This window comes from Trichomonas vaginalis, chromosome V (assembly GCF_026262505.1).
Source record: "Trichomonas vaginalis G3 chromosome V, whole genome shotgun sequence".
NCBI classification, from domain to species: Eukaryota; Parabasalia; order Trichomonadida; family Trichomonadidae; genus Trichomonas; species Trichomonas vaginalis.
This window is the reverse complement of record NC_067207.1, coordinates 22,226,962-22,252,479: the sequence shown is the minus strand read 5'-3', so window position 1 is coordinate 22,252,479 and position 25,518 is coordinate 22,226,962. Positions and strand designations below refer to the sequence as shown.

Genomic DNA, 25,518 nt, shown 5'->3' with positions numbered 1-25,518 from the left:
GAGACAGAGGAGACTTTCATATCTCGAACTTAAGATGGACGACAAGAAGAGAAAACATGAGAAATATTTCTGGTTCAAATGGCTATTGGTTTGACATTGTTGACTCTCTTCCTGAAGACGCTGTTGAAATTATACAATACTCATATCACACGTTAGAGAACTACTACTATGTCCCAAGTGAAGATGCCTTTTACTATTTCATGGGAACTCAATACAGACGAATGAATGTCTTAAGACAGTATAACAAAGATTATATAAACATTACAGATGTAGAAGGAAGAAGAACAAAGCTGTCTATTGCAAAGTTTAAGAGAGACAATGATTATACATAAATGACAAAAATATATGACCTCATTATTTTTATCACGAATGACCTCATTCATGACCTCAGAACTTCAACTTACGAATAAATCTTGTTTTATTCGTTATTGAGAAGTTAAACTTTTCAGCAAAGCAAGGTTGACATGACTTACATAAGTCAAATCCAATCTCTTGACCATCATGAAGTGCTTTGTAAAGTTTCATTAAACTGAACTCAGAGTCTTTGTCATATGTTCCAACAGGTATGTGAATGTTCTTATCTTCATTGTAATAGCATTGTATAGCTTCAGGAAACATTTCATTTGCTGTTAAAGCAAGGACGTCTTGTTTGACACCTTTGCAACGTGCATGAAATGCAACTTCATTTAAATCATTCGTGAGTAAGTCTATGTAAGTCTTCTTTCCACAAAATATTGACTTGTATGCTAAACTTTGTTTTCCAGGTGTTATTTCTGCGAAGTCAGAATGAAATTGACCAAGGTTCTTTCCTATAAGTTCGCGACCGTATCTCTTCTTAAACTCTGCTGCAAGCTTTGGTATGTCTTCATTGAAAATATGCATGCTATCACAGTCCTGGTAAAATATTTGAAGTCCCATATCTTCAGCAGTACAGAATACTTCACACATTATTCTCTTCGACATAGACAGAATGTTAACACCAAGTGGACAGAAGTTAAAGTGTCTGCAAATGCTTTTCGTTAGCTTGAAAATAGTTTTATCTGAACCATCCAAACCTTCGAACTTCACTATATGGTTGTAGTTTCTGATGGCATATCTTATAGCATCTTTGTCATTTACTATGGTTATTTTTGACTCAATAGGAGATAGAATAGTTTTGCCATAAATACTGTTCAGAATGAGCTTTATATTTTCTTGCAAAGGATTTCCTTCTTTCTTATACTTTAACCTTAACTCAAACAACTTCTTTACTTCATCTCTTATTCTAATATCTCTGTTTCCATCGTAATAGTATCCTTGCAACACTTCACATTTGACACCTTGATATTTTATGAGGTCTTGTAATGTTATATGGTCAACATACATTAAACAGCAAGTGTTTGAACTTCTGGGAACGTTAAGTTCTGGATTTAGTTCAGGGTCACAAACTATTAAAGGAAAGTGTCTATGTATTCCAATCTCTGTTATCTTAATGAGAACAAAGAAGCCAGACATAAACTTTTCACCAATGGGTTCCTTTTGGTCGTCATCGAATAAATGTCTCATGAGATACTCTGTGCTTAACATTTCTTTCTTCAATACTTTGGAATCCTTCTAAAGTATAAAGTCTTGCTATAGCTGATGGATATAATGAAACAGCGTCGAAGTCAGCAATGAGTTTCTTTTCGCTCTTTTGTTTCATGTTATCTGACAACATACATCTTCCACCTTGAATGCATCTCGAAATAAATTCTCTTGGTTTATTTGAGAGGTCATATAAATTTCCATTCGGGAAGTACACTCTGTTCTCAAATAATTTGTTAGCAATAGAACAAATACTAACGTAGTCATAAACGTTTAAATCAAATTCTTTCAATATGTCATTGCGGAACTTAACAAAACCTTCTCTTAAAATTCTTACATCTTGTTTGCAATAAAATGTGCTATACTTTTCTAAGTCGAAGTGGTTTTCATCTATTCTGCAACCTTTGATGGAATCTATGTTTTCATGAACGTATCTGCATCCTGGATAAACTTACATGCTTCAGAAATGACACCAGTTCTGTTGTCATTTGCTAACAAAACACTGCTGTAGTAGTTGTATGGAAATACTTCTTTCGGTCCTGTTTGTAAGTTAAACATAGCAGGAAATAGTTTAAGCTTCTTATTTATAACACTGTAAGAGTCTTTTATAATAATTGCCCTTCCTTTATATAAGCCAGTTATTTGCATTGTTCGTGAACCTTTAATGATGGGAGTTCCTTTCACTTCTGTCATGTGTCTTAAGATGAAGTTTATATCATAACTGAGGTTATGGAAATATATTAAACTCTTGTCAGGAAGTCGCTCCAAAAATTCTGTTGCACAGTTTGACCCCAATGCTTTCACTCACTGAACCATCTTCACTGTCATAACAGATGTTAAAAGCTTTATGAAAGCCATCGTACTACACTCAAAGTCAGCAAAGAAAACGTGCTCAGGAATGAACTTGCACTTATTTTTATTTACTTCTTTTGACTCTGCTTTCTTCTTCAGTTGTACACAATACTTTGGAGCATATGTCAAATCTTTAAATGGTGCAAGGTTCTGTTTATATAAGTCAGTCGTATATGTGAAAAGTTCTCCATAAGAAATAGGTTCGAAATATTTGCACTCCCACAATGTTTTCATAACATCCCATACGGTGTTGTTCTATCATAACGAACTACATATTTATCTTCTCTCTTTGTATAAATCTTCATTGTTTCTCAATGTTCATTCCACCACACTCCTTCAAGATTTCTATATGCGAATGAAATATGTTGTCATTGGTAATCTTTCGTTTAGCATGTAGTGGTCTTCAACAAGAAGTAAGTCAATAGTTCGAACAGTTTACATTCTTTTGGTATGTATCTCTTTATTTCATTATGTCTTGAGTCATTGAAATAACCAATGGTAACATTAAATGCTATACCTGTTGTCAGAAATTTCTTGTACTTTACTTTGAGGAAAGTCTCTAACACGAATGACTTCTCTCATGTGGTCAATAGTCTCTCATCTACTCCAGCCTGAATGCAAGCATAAACGAAACAATTGTCTTCTGTCATAAGTGTTGCAGTTCTTTTGTTCAGTTCATTGAAGATTTGGTAGCGTTCAAGATTTATAGGTAATGTGCAAAGATACTTCCAGAACTGACCGCTTCTCTTCTTATAAAACTTCTTTTCACCATTATCTTTCCAAAAGCTTTCTATAAGTGCTGGGTTTCCTGTTTGCTTAAGAGCTTCCAAAATGGCTTTCTGGTCATTTGTCAGTGTGCTTTCATCTCTATATGGTCTCTTTTTTGGTTTGCCTTTCTTTACATCTGACATCGTTAAGCCTTCATATTCTGTTAAATCATACATCTTTATTTCAGTAAGATTCTTTATGTTTGTCAAGAAGAAGTCATAGTGCATTTCAACAATACCTGCAGCATTTGCTTCTATCTCTGATATAAAGTTCTCCTTCAAGAGCTGATGTAGTAATGTTCCAATATTATTGAGGTTTAACGTAGAACATTCATACTTTCCACCAAGTTTATAACATACCATCCATCTTTGTTGGAGTTTATTTTAATCTTCTCTAAGAGTCTCATGAAAACCTTACCGAAATGTTTGTGTAAGTAGTCTCTGTTTGGTTCATCTAAAGCTTCGATGTTAAAGTCAATGAGTCTATTGCCTGACTTCACATTTCTCTTCCTATTCTCTTCATCTTTCTTTAACCATCTCTCACCTTCTTTTGGTTTGTCGTCAATGGAACGAATGACATCGTTAGCTTTACGAACTTGTTCTATAGCACTTTTAAACATCTCTCTTCTCTGTTGTTTCAGTGTGTCGTCTCTTCTTCTTGTTTCACCAACGTTTGCATTTGTTATGTCAAACATCTCTTGACGAACATCATGCGAAAGAGCTTTACGAGTATGACCAACGTTTACATTTGTTATGTCAAACATTTCTTGACGAACATCATGCGAAAGAGCTTTACGAGTATGACCAACGTTTGCATTTGTTATGTCAAACATTTCTCTTCTTACTTCATGAGGTACTGAACGTCTATGATATAAGTCAATAGCAACGTCATTTAAAGGAAATGCTATTGCATGGACTTCGTCCTCGCCGCGTTGCGGCTTTATGAACTCATGAATTCTATCATAACTTATTGCACCATTATAGTCTTTAATGAAGTCAGCGAGTGCTTTTTTGTTTGTTGCGTAATGCTTTGCAACATCTATGTTAGCTTCTGTAAGAAGTTGTTTTATTTCCGAGTGTTCTAACTTAGACAACTTCCGATACATCTTTAGTAGGAAATAAAAAAAATATTTTTGAAAAAATTAGATTAGATTTTTTTAAGTTATTTTTCAAAATAATTTAATATTTTTATTATAATGAAACACATGCAAGATTGCAAGTTCTTTTCATACAATGCTCTCGCTAATGCCATCAAGAATGAGTTCAATGGTGCTTCAAACGTTAATGTTATCTTTAACAAGAAGTTTGTGAAAGAATCTAAGTTTGGTCAGTATGTCAGACCATTAGCTATTGTCATTGACCGCAAACGTTATACTTCACAAGAGTTAGCAGTAGTTTTGAAACAAAAGAGTTTCTTCGTGAATGTCAAAGATACTCATTATACTGTCATAAAGAACTCTAACATTGACTTCTTCAGTATTGCTATGAATCTTTCCGAACAGAAAGAATATAAGAAGGGTGAAACAAATGTGAAATATTATCCTTCATCTCTGAAGACAATAACGAACAAAGATGTTATACAGAAATTCTTACCAAAGGTTGAAGAAGCTTCTATTGACATTGACGAAGGAAGTGAAATGGTTGAAGAAATAGACCCTGAAGCTATTTAAGCAAAAATATATTTTTGGTTAGTATCATATGGATATTTTTACAACAATTCCCCAATGTATAAACTTTTCATACGCTTTTTCATAAGCTTTATATACCTTCAGAAATTTTGCATAATCTTTAGAAGCATTTAGATATTGTTTAAATGCTTTGTATGTCTTCAGAAATTTTGCATAATCTTTTACATGTTGTTCGTTCTCTCTTCTGTCATGAGTTCCGAATATTCTAAATTCATGTTCTTTCATATGAGATAAAATTTTATAAAAAAAATAAAATTAGCTTAGATTTTCATTCTTCCTCTTTGAAGTTATCGAAATACTCTGTTATTTTTTCCTTTAACAATGGTAAGTCTTCTTTGAATGTAAGTATTGTGCAACCTTTGATGTCATAGTGTGTTTGAGGAAGAGTACTTTTGACAATTTCCTTTATTTGCTCATTCGGTGTCATTGAAATCGGTAAGTTTTCACGATAGAACCAGTTTCTGTCAGATTTGTAAATCTTAGCAAGGTCATAAAAGCTTTTGTTGTTTCTTCTGACTAAATGCAACATAACCATATCTCTGTCTTCTTCTTTCTCCAACTCTTCAGTATATATCAATACTTATAACTCTTTTCCTTTCCTTTTGGTACTGAACGCGGTATTCTTTTCTGTATGCTTTTTCTTTGGATTCAATGACTTCATCTTTTGCTTGAAGTTTCTTTTCCATCTGTTCGCGTTCTTGTCTGTGAATTTCGTCAAGAAGTTTACAAACATACCAAGCATAACGAGGTGAAGCCCACATTGCTACAGCATTTACGAGAAGTCTATGAATATAATATCCTCTCAAACCGTTTGGCAATTTTTCACGATTTTCATAGAGTTTTGGCGACTGGGTTTTTTACCTACTCGCTGTTCTTCACTGTTTTCAGAAAAAAGTATGTCTCGCTGTGCTTCATTTAATAGTTCAATAGTGCTTTGGTTCCTAAACCAGTCTTTAGGAAGTTTAGTATCTGGAGCATAACATGCTGTCAAAATACTTTGCATTTGGTACATGTCATCTTTGACTGAACGAATGAGACGTAACTGTTTGTTATATTGTATGTACTCGTATTCTTCATTTATAGCTTCATGAACGATAGCAGTTGTTGTGTTCTCTAATGTTGACATTACTGTCTTTACATACAAAATAAAAAAATAAATAAAAATAAAATTAGCGTTATTTTTTCTGAGATAAACACTATTTCTTCACAACATTAAATTTTATCCTGTATGAAATGACTTTAAAAAGATTATTGACTGACTTCGAATACTATCTCATTGACGCACTGACAGACCCTCAAAACTGTGTTGAAAGTTCTTTAAGCTTTAAGATTGAAGGTACGACGCATTTTTGTCTTCACTTACGTATTGAAAGAATATGACCGTTATCATAACGAAGTGAATCAAACACTAATAAAATTTGTAGATAAAAAATTGGTTAACAATGAATATTTTAAACGTGAAGACCCAAACACTGCTGGAGATGATGAAGAATACAGACAAGTTATTGAAAAAAATAACGCAAGATTAGATGCAATAGAAAAGAAGTTTAATGAATGTCTTACAAACACGTATGAATATCTTATTCGGTGGGAAGCTAGATGGAAATAAATTTACGTCAAATATGCAATTTATAAAATCTTATGTCGACAGGCTACGTAGCACAGTGGTCTAAGGTGGTGTTATGGAGGGGTCAGAGTCTGTGGTTCGAACCGCGACAGCGCCGTATTTTCTTATTTTCTTTGTTGTCTTGTTTGTCGTGAATAAAAAGTGTCATAAAAGTGCTCTATCTTCCACGGGAAAAATAAAAATTTACTTTATTTCTTCTTTATTTCTTTGTTCCCGTGGAAGAAGGGTTTTGCTGTTTTTTCTTTTTTTCTCAGCCGAAATCAATGATTTTTTCATTTTTGGAATCCTTAGCGAATGAGGAATCTTTTCTCTCGTGGAAGCTTTGACCAAAAATATAATTGAGGTGAAGAGGTGAGATCTCACCTGTTTTTTCACCTCTTTTTTCACAAGCGTTTTACATGAATTGTACGATGTATATTTGAAATCCTAAACAATTTCGTAGCTTCTATTTCTTCTGTCAGTATGTCAAAAGTTTTAACAATACCGAAGGTTTCTTTATACTTCTTCTTGACGTCAGATAGAAGGAAATCTTCTGCTGTTGGATAGTTTTTGTTCAGAAATTCTAACATGTTCATTTTATCTTCTGCTGGCTTTTCTGCTTCTTTCTTTAAGTCTGCATAGTCGTTTCTCATTCTTTCTATCTCTTTGACTGAGTAGTTATATTTTCTTATTCCTGCTTTACATTTTGAACATTGCGGGTTCATTTTTGCGTTATACATTGAAATAAAACCAGCTAAAACAACTAAAGCGTCAATTGCTCTCTTCATCTCAAACATAGCGGGTCTTATTTGTTCGTTCCATACTTTGCCTCTTCTATCTTTATCTCTTATTTCCCAAACACATTTTGCAACTAATGAAACAAAGTTATCGTAAGTCTTAAACTCCTCAGATTTATATATGTCAGAAATGTTTTTATATACCATGTCGCAATCTTTGTCCATAACCTTATGGTTGCAATGAAAACCAAGGAATTCATAATTTACTTTACGTATGAACTTCTTTATTTCTACTGAGTCAGTTGGTTTCACTTCAATTTCGTCGAATTCAGGAATAGTGAGTTTTTGTTGTTGGATTTCAGGCAATTTGGGTAAATGGTCAATAATGTCCTGCATTTCATAAAGATATTCTTCATTTTCTTCATCTTTCGCACTACAGTCTAAATTACTTGTTAAAAGTTCTTGCTTTATCTTCTGGATTTCTGTTTCAAAAGTATATGAAGAAGGAATGAAGCTTTTCATTTCTACTAACATAGATGTTGGATTCATGACTAACGAGTTTGGTGCTGTTGTTTGTATTGCTGTTGTTTGTATTGCTGTTGTGCCGATTGTTGAAATCATATCTTTTATACAAAATAAAAAAAATAAATAAAATAAAACTAACTTTATTTTTTCTGTCTTAAGGAAATTCATGAAAATTCACGGGGGTGAAAAAACAGGTGAGATCTCACCTCTTCACCTAAACATTATTTTTGGTCTTTTGTGAAAATTCATGAAAATTCACGGGGGTGAAAAAACAGGTGAAAAAACAGGTGAGATCTCACCTCTTCACCTAAACATTATTTTTGGTCTTTTGTGAAAACACACAAAATTCATGAGTTTTGTGTGTTTTAGACCATGTTAGAAAACAGGTGAGATCTCACCTCTTCACCTAAAATATATTTTGTCTGATTTACATCTAATGAAAAAGTTTAGAAGAATTTTCTTATTCTTTCTGGTATATTTTTGTCTTTCCAGTACTCCCGCTCTAATGGTCCCAGATGTGTTGGCTTTGACTCTCTCAAGTTCTTAGATGGTATAACATCTTCAACACCTCCTTCATATCTTACTTTATAAGTGTCATCGTTTATGTTGTAGTCAAGTATTTCAATAACCACTCCTCGCTTTGCTTCGTCAATGGTTTCAGCAAGTTTGCCATTACTACTTTCGACTAATTTATGACGAGGATAAAACGCAATAGAGTCGTCAGCAGCTTTTATAAGATATCCATTACCTTGCGTAGAGTCTACGATATAATAATTTCGACTTAACCTTAAACGTTTCTTTGTCAACGGTTTGTCGTCAAGAACTACACGAACTTTTGTTCCAGGAATGAGGGTAAATTGTGTTGAATTTCTGATATTTTGCGTTTGACTTCGTTTCTTTTGTATATACTTTTCTTCTTGTTGTTGTGTCATTGAATTTGGTGTATGTCCTGTTGTAGAATGCGTTGAGGAATTATATACTTCGAGAAAATGTTTCATTGTTTCTTCGGTAAAGTCTCGCTCTTGGTTTAAATCTCTGAGCGTCCTTATGAAGCGGTTTATGATGCCGAGTATGTTATGGTTATGGTCTTCAGTAGTGTAGTGAGTTATGTTATGCTTAATGAGAAAATCTGTGATTTCATTGCTGAGGTATGCACTGTCTTGGTCTGATGTTAAAGTACTTGGGCTATGTTCTGCTACAAACTTTTGTAAAACTCTTAACACTTCACGAGTTCCTTTATTTTTCATTGGATATGCATATACTTTGCGAGTGTTAACATTAATGAAGATGAGGAATGGTTTATGTCCTCCTTTTCTGCTTTGAATGAGAGTGTCAAATTGGTATGCGTCAGGAGCGTTGGAGTAAATTGGTAAAAAGTAGTCGTAAGGGTTTATTTTTGTTTGATGTACAACATTTTTGTCAAAGAACCTTTTAACTTCAGCTCTGTTAGTAAATCCCCAACTCTTTGCAGCTTCATTGAACTTCTTAAATGACCTCCATGGATGTTGTTCGAATACTTCTTTCAAGCTCATTTATGTAAAGTTAAAGATTTTATTCAAGACGGTAAGCCCGCAAAGCAGGCTCAAGCGCGTTCATTGAACGCGGTACCATGCGAATATAGTCACAAATGGTGGCATATAATCTGCACCCGAGCCTGTTGGATTTGTTGTGAAAGTATGTGAATGATTTCCTCCTGGTTCAGTTGGTCGAAAAGTCTTTTTTGCTGCATTGTTATAAGATGGAGATAAAACGTCATTGCCAGCTTCATACTCTGAGTTGTATAATGGGTGGTCTCTTAATGAGTGGCTATGGTCGCCAGAAAAGTTTGTAGTTCCTGTATGAGTGTGCGGTGGAAGGTTTGCTTCAGTAATTTTCTTCGAACCTCCTGTTTGCTTTGAAGAGTTAGCACAGTATAAGAATTTGTCTACAATCTGCTGCCATGTACCAAAACCTAAAACTGTTGCTGGATTTGTTGAGTTCATTGACGTATAAATAGAACCAATGGGATATAATGTTTGAAGTATTTCTGTCTTTAATGTTTGAAGCTCTGTTTTGTCAGCTTTCTTATCTAACATTGCTGGTAGTTCATATGCTTCAAAGTTTCTGGCATGATCTTCGATATTCCTGCAACTCTTATCTAAATTGTTAAGAGTATCTTTTACGCTTGTATTTGGATTTTCTAATGGTGCACTTGAACCAAGGTCAAAGTTCAATATTATGTCGTCTGCTCTAACAGTAGTGAAGGATTTATGTGTATGGTTCTTGTCAGCTTTACTGTCTAATGTAGCTTGAAGTTCATTTATATCGGAGATGTTGTGTTTATGAGATTTCAAAACTTTGTTCATTGCTTCGAGTTCAACTTTGTCAGCTTTACTTTTAATAGCATCTTCAAACGTTATTTTTGACTTAACTCTCAAAGTAAATCTTGGTTCAACTAATACACCGTTAACATTGAAAGTAGAGGCATAAATTTCACCGGTATAACCAAATGCTTCTGGTGCTTTAGCTACATCATACTGTACAGTACAGCTTATGTCATAACCTTTAGCACGAATGTATTTATATCTTCTTTCATTAACATTTTTTGTCTTCGCTTCATCACTTCGTGTTAAATATCCATGGTAGTCCGTTATAATCTGTTCGTCTGAAGTTATATAATGAACGTGGTTCTTGTCCGCTTTACTATTTAATGTAGCTTGAAGTTCATTTATATCGGAGATATTGTGTTTATGTTCTTTATCTGCTTTTTCGGCTAATTTCTCTTCTATCTCATTTATTTCAAGTTCATGCCTACCACCACCTCCCGAAGAAGTATTTTTCTTCAGCTCTTGAAGAACGTCCACTTCGCCATCTTTGGTGTCAATAATGAGACTTTGAGTTAAAACCTTTCCTGTCTTAATGGATGTTTGTAAAACTTCTTCTTCACCGTGTTCGGGGTCATGGTCGTCATCATATCTTGTGAAATCAGAGATGTTGTCATACATTAAGCATATCTGTCTCAAAAGTTCTGCTATTTGAAACTGGAACGAAAGATATACAGAACTTTCATCATCTCCTAAAGTCAAGTCTGCTTTCTTAAGTATTTCTTGAATGTATGCAATGAGAACAGAGTACCTTGGAAAATATTCGAACAATATTTCATTAGCTGTTGGTTTTGGTGGTTCTTCTGGAGTTTCTGTTGTTTCAGTTCCTTCTGTAGGTTCTGTTGGAGTTTCTGCATCTCTTGACTTCAATGCTCTTGCTCTCAAAGACCTAAATGTTAGAGCACCGGGTTTTACAAAGGACTTTATAAATGCTTTAATAGTTCCTGGTAAGTTATTGTTAGCATTAAGTAAGTTCCTTATGCTTCCATCATGTACGTCCATAGCACTATGTAAAAAATCTATACTTTTCTTGTAGTCAGCAATAGACTGACTGTGATTTTTTAAAGATTTGTCAATACCTTTAAGCCAATCTTCATGCATGTCTGATACTGAGCCAAGAATATCATTTGCTTCCTTTAGTGTATTTTGTGCTTCTCGTAAAGTATCCAATCCAGTACGTGCATTGTTTGCTATACGTCTTACAGTATCTATTTGACTCCTTGTTTCTTGCATCCAACCAGATAAAGTTTTAATAGTATCCGAACCATTTGAAATGAAGTTCAAAGCATTTTTAACGTCATCTAAAGCTTCTTCACCAAGTACTGCCCATATCTTTCCGATTTGGTATTGAAGAACTCCATATGAAGCAGCTGTTAAACCAGTATTTATAAGGTCCCATATCCATGATTTAGCAGTTTTTCCATCCTTTCCATCCTTTCCATCCAAACCGTTCTCGCCTTGAGGTCCTTGTATTCCTTGTATTCCTTGTGGTCCTTGTGGTCCGGTGTCACCCTTCTCTCCTTTCAGTTCATCTTTATGTTCGTTATAATATTCTAATGTCATAAGGTGTACATCATTACTGCTACCAGCAACGCCGAGAATTTGTTTCTCATTCATGACTAAATTCTTTAGGCATTTAATGTTGTCGTCAAATCGAAAGCTCTTTAACAATTCAATGAGAACATTTAATACTTTCACTAATGAGGCATCTACTGTAGAATTTATATATTGCACCGTTCCATCATTTATGATAGGAACTTACTTATTGTAATGAATGGGTCATAAGTGTTAAAAGTATCGAAATCAATGACTTTTTTTTTTTTCCATCGTCAATGACTAAATCATTGCCTTCAATGGTTAAAGTTGAGTTTTCGTTTACTAGTTCATGTGCTCTTCTTGCTTCATTTGTTTCATACGCATATGCAGCAATAGTCATATTTTAATGAGAATAAAATGTTGTTCTATTTGCAAAGTACAGACCCAAACGAATACGGGACAGTAAAGCTACAAACAAACTTAGGACTTCAGAATGAAGCGCTTGCTTTCAGAGTTGTTGACTTTAATACTATCGCAACTTTTGTCATAACAGATGAAACAGATTTCATAGAGATTGAAATAGATGACAAAAGAAGTTTTATAACATTTCCTAACAGAGCAGAGTATAGAATAGATAAAATTGCTGGAGTCATAGATACTCTCATAAATGAAGAAACTATTGACAACATAGATGTCGAACTCTCTTCTGAGGGAACATTGAAGTTCAGTAGCAAGAAAGAGTTTAAGATAACACGAATGAGTCATAGAGTTCAACTTCTTTTAGGAGCATACCATATGACATTTCCTTTGAAAAGTGTTGACAAAACGATTGAGATGAAATCTGTTCCATACGTATGTTATGGCAATTGTTTATACATTGAGTCTAAAATAGCTAATGTCACAGGCATTTCAGGAGTTAATAGTAAAGGTTCAGTAGAGTATAAATCCTTCTGTTATGCAGTCAATTCAATGTTCATTCCAAACGTTCCTGTCATAGCAACTCATTTAGGTAAATGGGTTCGCATTAGTCCTCATAATTTGAAAGACATGCAATTCAGACTTGTTGACTTTCAAGGAGAGCCTGTAGAACTGAAGGCACCAGTGCGAATGACTGTTGAAGTTGACTTTTTAGAAAATATTAAATGCAACAGCTTACAAGAGAACTCAGAGCTAAAAATATAAAGTATGAATGTTATGTATTAGGTCATGAACTTTGGTTGTTGCTGTTTGATGAAACAAATGAGTTAGTTATGTCAGTCAAGAGAACAGAAAAATATTGTGTTAGTGAAAACTGCACCAAGTCAATAAGATTAGGTTTGCATTATGAAGATGAGTTCGATACTGTTGAAGAAGTTTTGGATAGATATTACAAATTGCTTTAATTTACTAAAACATATTTCAAGCAAAGTTTATATTCTGTTGAAAGTTTTGTATACTCGTTCGAATATTTATACTTAAACTCAACTCCTGTAGTTCCTGGTGTTTCAATGATGCGGATGTTACCTATTTTCATGAATAGTGGAGTTTGACCACAGCATTCGATTTCAGGGTCGAGATAGTCAATGACACATTGTTTCCCTGTTATTCGTGAGATAACATTTTCAAGGTCCTCCTTTGTTAGAATTATTTGGTTCTTGCTTATAAGATTTGTCAAAAGCTTCTTATCGTCTTTGAGTAAAATTGTTTGGTATAACTGAAGAAGGTAATGGTCTACGTTATCTGAAGGATTTGTTTGAACATTTGTGTAAGGGTTGTCGTTGGCTTCTCTTGAAAGAATTTGGTCCAGTGGTGGATACTCTAACTTAACATCTGATGTAGCGTTAGCGTTTGAAGCTGAGTTTAAATTCACGGATTTCAGTTCTGGTTCTTTTTCTTTCAAACACTCTGAACTATAGTTCTTTATGACAATATTGTTTGTCGTTCGTGAGTCAACATTTGATGTTGGTTCAATTGGAACATTAACGGCACCAGCTAAGATGGATTTGCTTCTCATTTCATATAGAATAAAAACCTTTTATATGTATGAAATGAACAATATACTCGACAAGGGTTTGAATGTAAAGCTAACGAATGAAAATATTGTTGAATTCACTGAGACAGGTGCTGTGTATAAAGATGTAGAACTACTGAACAAAAGAGCTAAGGGAAGAAGCAGGAACATGAACAAAGGGTGGAAGCCTATAAAAATTTATGTCAATGATGGCTCAGGAGGTTCAAACATAAAGTATGCAGAAAGTTATAGAGTTTATGCTCTCAAAGGTGAAAAGCCTTCATTTAAGAACAGCTATTCTAACGCATATCCTCAAAAGCTAACGGATGGGGAAGTGGATGATATGAATGACAGCAAAAATATTAACAGAAATGGCGACAGAGATGCATGGAATTTGTTTACCATCAGTCAATTGAAGGTTAAACTTTAAAACAATGTTGGTCGTTCCCATGGAATATTTTTGACTTTAATGGTATTAGTCATGATATGAATCTCAAGGTATGAACGAGGAGAGATGAGAGACTTATATGCTTCCCAAATTTCTTCAAAAGGTAATGTTATACCTGACTGTTTCCAAATGAGTTCAATATCATAGCGTGAGAAACCTTGAAAGATAACGAAGTCAGTTATGAGACGTTTTATGTTTAAAGCTAAAAACCTCCATGTTTGCATAAGTATTGCTACAGTTAAGTGGTAATGTCTGACTTTAGTTATGATGTTAGCTAATGGTGAGTCAGGCTTTGACACTAAACCTTTTCCGGCGAAGTCGTCGCAAACTAACAAAGTGTTTGAAGGATACTTTTTGAAGGGGTATTTTGAAAGTTTTGATAGAATGTAGTTTGTAAGTCGTTTCATATCGTAAACTCCTGAGTACTGACGTAAGTGGTGTTTGTCAATAATTCTTTCCATCTCCTCAGAAGTCTTTTGCATTCCTGACTGTATAAATTCAACGATGGCATAATATTTTCTCTTACGTCGAATGTAACGTTGAAGAAATTCAATGAGTTCACTGTCTGGAACTTTAACGACAGAGGCTTGAACTTTTGACATAAATGTTTTCGCTGTTGAGTCCATAGAGTCTGAAGTTGCTGATATAATGATTTGGTCATAATATGAGTCATTTCCTAAACGTTCTGTTATGAGTATATGACGAATGAGGTTAAATGTCTTACCTGAACCCATCTTTCCACAATAGAAATACACACCATTTGAACAGAACTCATAATCTTTGCTGAAAGGAAGAATAAGAGAAGAGTTAAGTTTGTCTGTAGTTTCATTCATGTCTTCATCTACGTCATGTATTAAATGCTTCATTTTATCTCCATTAAAAATGCAAGTCAGAAATATTCAGAACATAGCACCGAGTCTAACTGACAAGAGTATAAAGATATACTATGAACACGTTATGATGAAACCAACCAAAATTCAAGAAAGTCAGTATACTTATGAATATCCAAGACACTGGGTAGAGTATGTAGGAGGTGAGAAAGCTATTGAAATCAGACAAGTTAGAAGTATTCCAGCAGGAAGAACAATATTATTGAAGAACTTTAATGTTTTGAGATATAATGATGAAACAAAGAAGCAAGACAGTTTCCCTGTTGCTGTGTATGTGAACCTAGACACAGGAGATGACATGAAAGTTTTAACACAAAGCTTCAAACGGTAGTGAGAGAACAACTGACTGCGGAAGGGCATCCATTACCTTCAGAAGTTACCATAGCATATAATTTTGAAACTCAATAGATTTTAAAGTCATCTCTGCAAAGAAGTCAGGTTTTACATTTAATGAAGCAGATGTATATTCGAATGAAAACTTCAAAGCTATTGCATGGTTAGATAATGACGATTGCTTTAAGAAAATATTTAAATTCAGTGACTCAAAGATGTCAATAGATGACCTTCGTGGAATGTTACCATCGACATTTACAGTAGAAGGTTCAGCAGGATTGCTTACAAGATTGTCAATTGGTGGCGTTTGGTCTCGTGAGAACATTGTTATAAAATCCAGTATAAGTGAATTTGCTGAAGAATCTATATTATGTCTTTCAAACTACATGTATTCGCCGCCGAAGCATTATAGTATAACAAACTTTGTCAGTAAGTTTAACATAAGACTTGTCGAACCTTCTTCAATGAAAGATGTTGTGCTACCTAAAGATGGAAAGGATGGACTCATTATTGAGATGATTTTAATTGCATATTAAATGAGCTTGTTCTTGAAGGTCATTCATGATGAAATAACTGTTGTAGAAGATGTTAGCAATTGTTCAGACATTTTGAAGCGAATAGATGAGATAAGAAAGAAGTTAGATAGACCGCAAAGCGGTGAGGGTGAAGCCCGTGAGAATGTTTATGTTTCATTGACTTTCTCCAGTAACGAGAACTTTTATGAGATAATATTGAAGAGAGATGATTTTAATATGGTGTAAATGGTAGCTTGGGCAGCTTTAGGCGCAATGGGAACAAAAGCATTAGCATTTGGAGCAAAAGCACTTGGAGCTTATGACGCAGTAAATAAAATGAGTGGAGGAAGGGTTTCGAAGACATTAGATGCAAATAAAGGAAAGATTGGAGGCTGGGTTGCAAAGAAGTTAAGATTAAATAAAATAGGGCTCATAAATAAAGCATCCAATTTGGTTGCGACTGAGTCAGAAAATGCTTTAGGAAAGGACGATGAGTTTGCAAAACACGTAAAAGACTTTAATGACCAGATGAAAGGTGAAACAATGCATTTAAATAGAGTCGATGGAACTAAAGAAATGTTTCTTCTCCACCAGTAGTTCTTCCGTATGGTCCCTATGGAATGTATGGAAACCCTTACGAAAGACCATTTGACCCATTGACTGGTGGAAGTAACTGGTATCATTATGGACGAAGAAGAAAGACAGTCAAGTTGGAGACAGACGTGAAGAAAGCAACTAAAAAGAAACCAAGGAAGAGAGTTATAAAGCAATGAATTCAACAGGGTGAAAAAAGAGGTGAGATCTCACCACTTCACCTAAATTTATTTTTGGGCTATGTTTTCATACGTGTGAGGGTGGTGAGATCATTAATTTTTAAGTTTATTTTTTATTTTATTTTTATATAAATGACGAAAACTATTGAGATAACAAACTACAACGGTCATGAGTTCAAGAATTTGTTCTTCGTTCCTCGTGAAAATACATTCTATCAGATACGAGGGAGAAAGGGTAAAGTTAGTTTGAGCGTTTATGACTACAAGCATAATGGAAAGTTTATACAAGCATACGATACAAACGGTAAGCGTGTTTCATTAGCTTTGTCAAAACTTACTAACATTTATTTTGACAGTGACTTTGACCTATATGAAGAAGAAAGTGAGTCAGAAGATTATGAGCTGTTATGTGAAGCACAGCAATGGGAGGAGTTGCAATACTTTTGTAAGTGAGAACGTTTATTTTTTACATTAGTGAAGTCGTTAGCGAAAACGTTAGTGAGGTGAAGTGGTTGGCGGCTTTGTAAATATTTAAGGTTAAGTTAGTGTTGTCGTTTGTGTTGTAAAATATACGTTAACGGTTTTGTAAAGTGTCAAATTCACAAGTATTGGGTAAGATGGAACGCAGTGCCACCGTACCCATGACTTGTATACTAACTGAGATATATAGATAGACTATAAATCTCTCACCCTTTAATTCCCTCAAGAAAGTTCAAAAACTTGGGTGGAATCAGAACTGATTGCACCCAAGTTTTTGAATTTTGTATAAGGAATTGTTGGCTATGATGTGGATAGCCGCTGCCAGACCAAATGAATTAACCGTTGTGAATAACGTTTCTGAATCTTTATTTAAAAAGAGAAAATATCACGATTTTGGCTGCGTTAAAAATCAAAGAATTGATGTTTTTGTCAAAAATCTTTTAGAAGAAGTTGCACCCAATTACTTTTATCGTATTAAAAACGATTTACTTCAAACAGGTTTTATTCCTTCAATTAGAATTCGCGAGCCTCGATTGACAGATTATAAAACAAAATTGAAAAGAGAAGTTCAATCACGTTTATACCAAGTATTAAATTTTGTTCAGAATCAAGAAGCCAATTTGAATCCATTAAGATTTTTATTGGAAAATGCTGAAGAAAAACTTTCTCAAATAAATGAGAAGATACAAAATTCAATTACATATTTAAGATCGTTTGAAATTCCAAATGAATTGTTAGATACGTATATGTTAGAAATTAATGAATTTTGTTATAATTCTCCAGATTATATTTTAGAACATTTCGAAGAATTTTTAGAGGATTTCAAAGAAAAGAATAATTTAATAGACTAAAAAATTTATTATTTTTATTTATTGTGAATTTTAAATTGTCACTTTTTAAGTGTTACTCCCTATTGAAAGTGTCACTTTTTGGGTGTCACTTTTTCGGAAATTCTTATATACTCTATTTAAAAGAATTTTGGAAAAAACAGAATAAGGATAATGATATTATTTTAGATACACAATCGATGTACTGAAGAATAATCCGGTAAAATGAGAGTGTGGGACAAACTATCCAGTGTCACTTTTTTATTAACCTTATTTTAAAAAATTAATAAAATAATAATAAAAAATTATTTGGATCTTTTACATTAATTGTTTCTTTTTTAAAAGTACCTTTAAAGTATAATAAACAAGATTTGAATCTATTGATCCTTGTTGCAAACTTGAATATATTGCTTCAAGCATTTTTGAGAGTAGCCCATGCTAGCTTTTATCTATTTAGATAAAATTATATTTATATAAGATTTCATGTTATTATTTCATCTTTATTATTTTTTTTATTCCTTTGAAAAGTGACACTGGATAGTTTGTCCCTTTCTCGTAAAATGATGATATAAAATTAGATTATTTTACAAGTAGCTAAAAGAATAAAACTATAATATAAAATAAATGAAGTTTAATGAAACAATAAAGGGTAAATAAATAATAAAGATTTTTATTTTATATCAGTATTGAGAAGAAGTAACAGCTGACACTTGGTAGACAACTTCTTTATGTCTAGAAAATTCTATCTTGCCTTTTATTTTTTTCTCGCTGTGAAACGTATTCGGTCATTTTTTTAAAAATTAATTTTTTGTTAGAGATAAGAGCTAAAACTCGGTAAACAACTTCTTTATGTCTAGAAAATTCTATCTTGCCTTTTATTTTTTTCTCGCTGTGAAACGTATTCGGTCATTTTTTTAAAAATTAATTTTTTGTTAGAGATAAGAGCTAAAACTCGGTAAACAACTTCTTTATGTCTAGAAAATTCTATCTTGCCTTTTATTTTTTTCTCGCTGTGAAACGTATTCGGTCATTTTTTTAAAAATTAATTTTTTGTTAGAGATAAGAGCTAAAACTCGGTAAACAACTTCTTTATGTCTAGAAAATTCTATCTTGCCTTTTATTTTTTTCTCGCTGTGAAACGTATTCGGTCATTTTTTTAAAAATTAATTTTTTGTTAGAGATAAGAGCTAAAACTCGGTAAACAACTTCTTTATGTCTAGAAAATTCTATCTTGCCTTTTATTTTTTTCTCGCTGTGAAACGTATTCGGTCATTTTTTTAAAAATTAATTTTTTGTTAGAGATAAGAGCTAAAACTCGGTAAACAACTTCTTTATGTCTAGAAAATTCTATCTTGCCTTTTATTTTTTCTCGCTGTGAAACGTATTCGGTCATTTTTTTAAAAATTAATTTTTTGTTAGAGATAAGAGCTAAAACTCGGTAAACAACTTCTTTATGTCTAGAAAATTCTATCTTGCCTTTTATTTTTTTCTCGCTGTGAAACGTATTCGGTCATTTTTTTAAAAATTAATTTTTGTTAGAGATAAGAGCTAAAACTCGGTAAACAACTTCTTTATGTCTAGAAAATTCTATCTTGCCTTTTATTTTTTTCTCGCTGTGAAACGTATTCGGTCATTTTTTTAAAAATTAATTTTTTGTTAGAGATAAGAGCTAAAACTTTGCAGACAACTCCCCCATGTCTAGCAAATTTAACATTCGTCTCCCATTTTTATATATTTGGTTTAGAATGTTCGAAAATGCGTAATATGGTCATTAATATTAATTGAAAAGAACCTTGAATTAATTCAATCTGATCTCACAAAATATTTTAAATTACAAACTTTGTAGTTTGAATAGATAATTAGTATTAAACTCAAATAACTAGTTTATTTTTGAATAAAAATTATTTGAATTTATTCAATTTTGTGAATTTTCCTTCAAAAATCAAGTTTAAATATCTTATTTGCCATATAATTATAAATACAATGAAACATATTCGAAATTGAAAAGAATGACTTTTTCTGTTCTTTCAATCATTCAATTTGAATTTTGCAATATTGGATTTCTCATTAAATAGCTATTAAAAACAACAAGCAATTTAACTTACATTCAAATTTATTTGTGTTATATTCAATCTTCTCAAAACTTATAATTTTCGGCTATAGCATGATTATATGCTATATAATATAATAAACCTATAATAGTATCATTCTTTCAATTATTTGAAGAGAAAACCAAAAAAATCTATTTTCGGTCTATACCAAACTTTGTTCATAACAATAAATCCAAATATAATTTTTATAAAATTAAAATCTTTGTTGTCAATGTCACTTTTTTCCCTCAATAAATAAATTAAATAAAATGAGCGATACTATATGGAATGTTTATCACCTTTATGATGTTGTCGACAGACCTTATGAGAAACTTGATGAGTTAGAACTCAACAAGTGCGACAACGCATGTGGTGGTCTTCTTGCTTACATTGGTTCGACAGAAGGTGTTGTATTTACAAACCCAAGTGTCGATGAACCAGCAAAACTGAAAAATAAGGAAGATGAAACATTCATTACTGTTTCTTGCGCAAAGAAAGTTACACAGGCCATTGTTGCCGTAAAATCAACAACACATAAGGACGGATTTTACTTTTATACATTCGATACAAAGCAGCTTCAGCCAACAATGCTTGAAGTTCCAAAAGATTACATTCCAACTGAAGCAATCGAAGATGGATCTTTGACAATCTATTTAAACGATGATATGACATTATTTGCATACGTTTTAGACAAAACAAAGCTTGTTATATTCTCCGCTCCATTTGATTCTAAGCCATTAGTCAGTAATCTTCATGATCCGATCACCAACGTTTTATTCACTCACGATCCAAATAATCCAGCTCGTAATGTCCTCTTCGCGACAACAGAAAACGAAATTACTTACTTAGATTGGGGCAGCGAAGATTCAAAGATCTATAAAGAGACAAAAGTCCCAGCAGACGGCGGCGCAGGCCCACATCTCTGCACAATCAAGGAAGATGGTGTCATTATGGTATGCCGCGGAGCTCAAGTCAACGTTTACGACGCTGGTGGCCAATTATACGAAGAATTCGACCCGAAGAAGGCCGCTTTCAACAACCAAGGCAACGCAGAAGAGGAAGACAAGGGCGAAGATGAGAACGATGACAAGGAAAAGAAAGAAAAGAAGAAAGATAAAGAAAAAGAGAAACAAAAAGCCGAAGAAAACAAAGAACAAGAAGCCAAGGAAGGTGAAGAAGAAGGAGAAGAAGAAAACAAGATCCATAAAAAGAAAGCTTACGATAGATATGGCAAAACTGGCAAACATGGCCCAAAGATGCAATACATACTCAACGGAGAGCCAATCTGGATCTACTGGATCGGAAACGCTCTTCTTGCTGTCTTTAATGCTCCAAATGATTCCATGATCAGAATCTTCAACTTTTTCCCACCGTGCATCTTCGGAAAGGCCGCTCCAGGTGATAACATTCGCTATATCTTCCAAGAATGGAACTCAATCATTGTTGTTAGAACTGATAACTCAATAACTCGAATTGCCGAAGTCGACATGACCGAAAAGATCAATTCCATCATCAAGAACGAGCAATTCGATGTTGCCCTTGCGATTGCAGCCTCCAGAAAGATGACTCCTGAGTTCATTTCCATGATTCACCGTAGAAGAGCAGATTCTTACTACGCAAAGCACAAATTCGACCTCGCAATTGACGAATACATCCAAACAATCGGCTTTCTTGAGGCTTCATACGTAATTACTCGTTTCATTGACCCTCAATACGCAGAATTCCTTGTCAAGTACTTGGAAGGCCTTCAAGCGAAAGGAATGTCCAACAAGCAGCACACGACATTGCTTTTCAACTGCTACACGAAGCTCAGGAAGGAAGAAAGACTCAAATATTACATTGAAGAGTCCCAGAAGCACAATCCAGCACCATACGATGTCGCCACAGCCGTTGAAGTCCTTAATCTCAGTGGTTACAGACCAGAAAGTCTCGAATTGGCCAAGAATTACGGATTAAATATGGAATACGCCAGAATGTTAGCGGAAGACCATTGTTATTCCACGATATTCGAGCATCTTAAGACCATTGGAGCAGAAGATGTCACTCAGATCGTAAAGAAATACGGTCTTGACATAATAATGTTCTTCAAAGACGAAAGAGAAGCCCGGGAATTCACATCTTTCCTTGCAGACTGTTGCTGTGATGGCTGTCCGATGAAGATGCGCTACAAAGATGATGTTAAACAGTGTTGCAATCCAGATGATTTCCTTCGTGTCTTTCTTTTGAAGCCACAAATGTTGGTAGCCTTCATTGATTTCCTTGCTGAAAAGAAACCAGAAGTTTGCACAGCGGAAATCTGGAATGCGGCCATCGAATCCATCATTTTCAAAGAGAAAGAAGAAGAAAGGGATGAAAGATTCAACAAATACTTCAATTTCACATCGGATACCGTGAAATTTGAAGACGGACGCTTTAAATACGAAAACGACCAAGTAGACTTATTCCTTAAAAGCGAAGAATACAGAAATGGATTGATGAATTTCTACATCAAAGATGATATTCGATACTACGAAGAATATCTAAAACTATCAAGATTCGAACAGATTCCTAAATACTTTGAAGAGACATATCCTATTCCTATATGGCGCCAAACAGACAGATTATGGAGATATGCTCTTAAATATTTAGTTCAAAATCTTGTAGACAGTAGAAAGAAAGGTGATGATGAAAACATCGCAACATTGACATTATCAATCAAAGAATTCCTTAGTTTACTTACACAAGCACGTATCAAATCAGAAACACGTGTCGCAAAAAGATATTTCGAAGAAATAGATCCTGATATCATAAAAGACGAAGAAGTTGATGATGAAAATAGACCTTATGACCACGTAAAACTTCCTAAAGCTACAGATGTTATTGAACCTGTTGAAGTTCAAAAAATTGATGGCCCAGTTGCTTTTCTTGATATTCTTGAGATTATTTCAATGGATAAGAAGCTAAGAATGGGATACATCAAAGATTTGGCTCGTGCAGAGTTCAAGGCTCGTCAGAGTCGTCTGAAAGAACTTCAATCAATTGAACTCGAAACAGAAAACGAGATGATGCGTGAAGATGTCGAAGCTTATAAATTGAAGTTCTGCCATTACAAGGCAAACCAGACTCGTTGTAAGAAATGCAATGGTGTCATCGACCTCCCTGCTAAACATTTCTTGTGCGGACATTCTTACCACATTGAGTGTCTCGGCGAAAACATCAACATGTGCATACATTGCCAGGAAAAGCAGAAAGAGATTATCCAGAGAAAACTTCGCTCACTTAAGAAACGTGATAAAAGATTTGAAAATCCAAATCACGTAATCGCAATGTCTGGCGTCGATCCGCTTTTCGCTTTGTCTTCTTTGCTGCAGTCTGATGTTATGCGTGAAGACGAGACTGCGAAAGTTAAGGAAGTGTTAACAGAATATACAAAACTCTAAAATTTAAATTATAATTTATTTATTTTAAAATGTCAAAAAAAATTATAAAATCAATTAAAAACGATTATTTTGCCTTCAATTTGTACATCATTTGTGTATTTTTAAATTCTTGACCAAGGTTGAAAGCTTTTCAAAATATGTCCGATATTAATGTGTTATTTAATGTCTGAATTTTAAGATCACCTTTTAAATCTTTTAGTCGTCATGAATAAAAAGAAATATTTAATATGATTTCTAACATTAATGGGATTTTCGATGAGGATGTTTTATTGTCGTCTGGAAAAAGTGACAAAATTATTATTGTCGTCTAAAAAAGTGACAAATTATTATTGTCGTCTGGAAAAGTGACAAAATTATCATTGTCGTCTAAAAAATAGATTTTTCAAGCATGTTTCGGTACCTAAATAAAGGAAGAACATCAATTCCATCTATGTATATAGTATGCAAACACGCATGATATATGGAGTAGCTCTTTATCTGGCTAAAAATCCTATTATTTGAAAATTCGCATTGTCGTCTAAAACCGCCAGACGACAATAATAATACCCCATTTTCGATTGCATTTTCATTATTTAAATTGGAATGAGGGCATTTATATTTAAATGAATCAACGAAATCTGTTGTAGGAATTATAAAAATAGAGCATTCATTTTCAAATGAAATGTCTGTGTTCTTAAATATTACACCTTCATATTCTGCATGTGTTTTATTATTATCCGTAGTTGAATTTTCAAATGTGACATAATAATGATAAATGTAAAAAATATAATCAACCTTATTCTCATGAATGCAACAATAGTTCAAGAAAGCATGGCATGTTTTTGTATATATCAGAGAGCTATAGCTAAAGCCATGTCTATAATCGTTTGTACTTTTATTTCTGATATAATTACATGATGTTATTTTTAATGCTATGTAATAATAATCCCAAGCTGAATGATAATTAAATTCACGGAATGTTTGATTGTTTTCAATTATATTGACACAGTTTATATATGAATTAGAGATAATATTTGATGTAGAATAGCCTCCGTTATTATCTTTGACTCTATTTTGTGTAATATTACACTGATTCAAGAATATAAAGCCAAATTGCATGGAAGTTGTTTTACTACAGTCTTGTTCTGAACTGCCGCAATTGTAAACTAAAGTTTCATTAGCATGATTTCTGAAATTCAGCTTTTTTGAAACGCTTGTGGAAAATGAAGTTCCCGAATTTGAATTTGTTGAGTTAATGAACGAATTTTGTGTTTGAACAAATTCGCCTTCGTAAGAAAAGCAGAGAGATCCTCCTGGCTGGGATCCAGAGGAACATGAATCAAATTTATTCCTTTCAACATAAGCTTTGACATTATCATTCCTTGTTTCAAATCGAACAGCGCCATTTGGATTTAATTCAAGAAAAAAACAACTGTATACAAAGTAGTTCAAGTCGTTTGATCTTGAAAATCTAGTGCTTCGGTGAAAATGAGATTGATCATAACATGATCCTGGGAATATTTCTTCCCATGATATTCTAATAGATTTTGGCCGGCCAAATTTTCACTTAAAATCGACATATTTTTCTGAATGAGACAAATAGAATAAGGTTATCCGATCTGATAATAGAGTAACTTAATTAATGCTCTAACAGACAGTTTGTCTTGATAATACAAAAACTTGAATCAAATATGGTTCAAATTTCAAAATCGAAACGGAGAAAAAAAATTGACGTTTAAAAAAGTGCCAATTTTACAACGAATAAACTACATTCACCACGAAAAAAACCACACCCACCTAAACTTCCCAAAATCAACTTTGCTTCCGAGGCTGAACAGACTAGAAAGAGGCTATATCCTAAGTCTCCTCCTTTCAGTGCTCGAGAATGGTATAAAAATATTGAAGAGTCAAAGAAAAAACCTATTTCAGCAACTATAAATGATTCTCTACGCTTTACTGGTCGATTTACAATATATGGTATTGAAAAAGAAACTGTCCAATTTGATGGACCTTCAAAAGATAGCGTTGATCACTATTTAGAACTACTTCGTAAATCGAGACCAGCTAGAATAAAAGAATTTAAACCAGAATTGGTATTACATTCTGAATTACCTTACAAACTGAATAATCCCAGTAC

At 33.6% G+C, this 25,518-nt stretch overlaps 16 protein-coding genes and 3 pseudogenes across 19 annotated transcripts, besides 5 other annotated features; 8 read left to right on the top strand and 11 right to left on the bottom strand.

Annotated features, from left to right (window-relative positions):
* Positions 1 to 17,245: part of a mobile genetic element that runs on past the window's edge.
* On the top strand, positions 57 to 332 carry TVAGG3_0382630 (uncharacterized protein; the record flags this gene model as incomplete). Its single annotated transcript, XM_051232109.1, has 1 exon — positions 57 to 332. One exon carries the CDS (start codon positions 57 to 59, stop codon positions 330 to 332), a length of 276 nt encoding a protein of 91 aa, XP_051101839.1.
* TVAGG3_0382620 (organellar and viral DNA polymerase type B) lies at positions 388 to 963 on the bottom strand (the record flags this gene model as incomplete). Its single annotated transcript, XM_051232108.1, has 1 exon — positions 388 to 963. The coding sequence occupies one exon, from the start codon at positions 961 to 963 to the stop codon at positions 388 to 390; it is 576 nt and encodes a 191-aa protein (XP_051101838.1).
* On the bottom strand, positions 1,480 to 2,421 carry TVAGG3_0382610 (annotated as a pseudogene). The gene has a single exon. A coding segment is annotated over exon 1 (942 nt).
* On the bottom strand, positions 3,683 to 4,288 carry TVAGG3_0382600 (organellar and viral DNA polymerase type B; the record flags this gene model as incomplete). The annotated part of the gene is made up of 1 exon (XM_051232107.1): positions 3,683 to 4,288. A coding segment is annotated over one exon (606 nt), but the record flags the coding sequence as incomplete, so codon positions are not given.
* TVAGG3_0382590 (uncharacterized protein) lies at positions 4,379 to 4,852 on the top strand (the record flags this gene model as incomplete). Its single annotated transcript, XM_051232106.1, has 1 exon — positions 4,379 to 4,852. One exon carries the CDS (start codon positions 4,379 to 4,381, stop codon positions 4,850 to 4,852), a length of 474 nt encoding a protein of 157 aa, XP_051101836.1.
* Positions 5,139 to 5,447, bottom strand: TVAGG3_0382580 (uncharacterized protein; the record flags this gene model as incomplete). Its single annotated transcript, XM_001297564.2, has 1 exon — positions 5,139 to 5,447. One exon carries the CDS (start codon positions 5,445 to 5,447, stop codon positions 5,139 to 5,141), a length of 309 nt encoding a protein of 102 aa, XP_001297565.2.
* Positions 6,881 to 7,834, bottom strand: TVAGG3_0382570 (organellar and viral DNA polymerase type B; the record flags this gene model as incomplete). The annotated part of the gene is made up of 1 exon (XM_001297563.2): positions 6,881 to 7,834. One exon carries the CDS (start codon positions 7,832 to 7,834, stop codon positions 6,881 to 6,883), a length of 954 nt encoding a protein of 317 aa, XP_001297564.2.
* On the bottom strand, positions 8,188 to 8,554 carry TVAGG3_0382560 (annotated as a pseudogene). The gene has a single exon. A coding segment is annotated over exon 1 (367 nt).
* TVAGG3_0382550 (uncharacterized protein) lies at positions 9,088 to 9,270 on the bottom strand (the record flags this gene model as incomplete). The annotated part of the gene is made up of 1 exon (XM_051232105.1): positions 9,088 to 9,270. A coding segment is annotated over one exon (183 nt), but the record flags the coding sequence as incomplete, so codon positions are not given.
* TVAGG3_0382540 (keratin-associated protein family) lies at positions 9,331 to 10,722 on the bottom strand (the record flags this gene model as incomplete). The annotated part of the gene is made up of 1 exon (XM_051232104.1): positions 9,331 to 10,722. One exon carries the CDS (start codon positions 10,720 to 10,722, stop codon positions 9,331 to 9,333), a length of 1,392 nt encoding a protein of 463 aa, XP_051101834.1.
* Positions 10,922 to 11,718, bottom strand: TVAGG3_0382530 (organellar and viral DNA polymerase type B; the record flags this gene model as incomplete). Its single annotated transcript, XM_051232103.1, has 1 exon — positions 10,922 to 11,718. A coding segment is annotated over one exon (797 nt), but the record flags the coding sequence as incomplete, so codon positions are not given.
* TVAGG3_0382520 (uncharacterized protein) lies at positions 12,394 to 12,819 on the top strand (the record flags this gene model as incomplete). The annotated part of the gene is made up of 1 exon (XM_051232102.1): positions 12,394 to 12,819. One exon carries the CDS (start codon positions 12,394 to 12,396, stop codon positions 12,817 to 12,819), a length of 426 nt encoding a protein of 141 aa, XP_051101832.1.
* Positions 13,016 to 13,630, bottom strand: TVAGG3_0382510 (uncharacterized protein; the record flags this gene model as incomplete). The annotated part of the gene is made up of 1 exon (XM_051232101.1): positions 13,016 to 13,630. One exon carries the CDS (start codon positions 13,628 to 13,630, stop codon positions 13,016 to 13,018), a length of 615 nt encoding a protein of 204 aa, XP_051101831.1.
* On the bottom strand, positions 14,054 to 14,908 carry TVAGG3_0382500 (protein of unknown function, DUF4106 family; the record flags this gene model as incomplete). Its single annotated transcript, XM_051232100.1, has 1 exon — positions 14,054 to 14,908. One exon carries the CDS (start codon positions 14,906 to 14,908, stop codon positions 14,054 to 14,056), a length of 855 nt encoding a protein of 284 aa, XP_051101830.1.
* On the top strand, positions 14,958 to 15,296 carry TVAGG3_0382490 (uncharacterized protein; the record flags this gene model as incomplete). The annotated part of the gene is made up of 1 exon (XM_001583099.1): positions 14,958 to 15,296. The coding sequence occupies one exon, from the start codon at positions 14,958 to 14,960 to the stop codon at positions 15,294 to 15,296; it is 339 nt and encodes a 112-aa protein (XP_001583149.1).
* Positions 15,514 to 15,834, top strand: TVAGG3_0382480 (uncharacterized protein; the record flags this gene model as incomplete). The annotated part of the gene is made up of 1 exon (XM_001583100.2): positions 15,514 to 15,834. One exon carries the CDS (start codon positions 15,514 to 15,516, stop codon positions 15,832 to 15,834), a length of 321 nt encoding a protein of 106 aa, XP_001583150.1.
* Positions 16,060 to 16,583, top strand: TVAGG3_0382470 (annotated as a pseudogene). The gene has a single exon. A coding segment is annotated over exon 1 (524 nt).
* On the top strand, positions 16,719 to 17,039 carry TVAGG3_0382460 (uncharacterized protein; the record flags this gene model as incomplete). The annotated part of the gene is made up of 1 exon (XM_001583102.1): positions 16,719 to 17,039. One exon carries the CDS (start codon positions 16,719 to 16,721, stop codon positions 17,037 to 17,039), a length of 321 nt encoding a protein of 106 aa, XP_001583152.1.
* Positions 17,246 to 18,030: a mobile genetic element.
* A 92-nt stretch (positions 18,031 to 18,122) lies between these two features.
* Positions 18,123 to 18,448: a mobile genetic element.
* Positions 18,449 to 18,455: 7 nt separating this feature from the next.
* Positions 18,456 to 18,484: a mobile genetic element.
* An 831-nt stretch (positions 18,485 to 19,315) lies between these two features.
* Positions 19,316 to 20,151: a mobile genetic element.
* A 99-nt stretch (positions 20,152 to 20,250) lies between these two features.
* On the top strand, positions 20,251 to 23,475 carry TVAGG3_0382400 (vacuolar protein sorting-associated protein 11-like protein family; the record flags this gene model as incomplete). The annotated part of the gene is made up of 1 exon (XM_001583103.1): positions 20,253 to 23,402. One exon carries the CDS (start codon positions 20,253 to 20,255, stop codon positions 23,400 to 23,402), a length of 3,150 nt encoding a protein of 1,049 aa, XP_001583153.1.
* Positions 23,476 to 25,518: the final 2,043 nt, after the last annotated feature.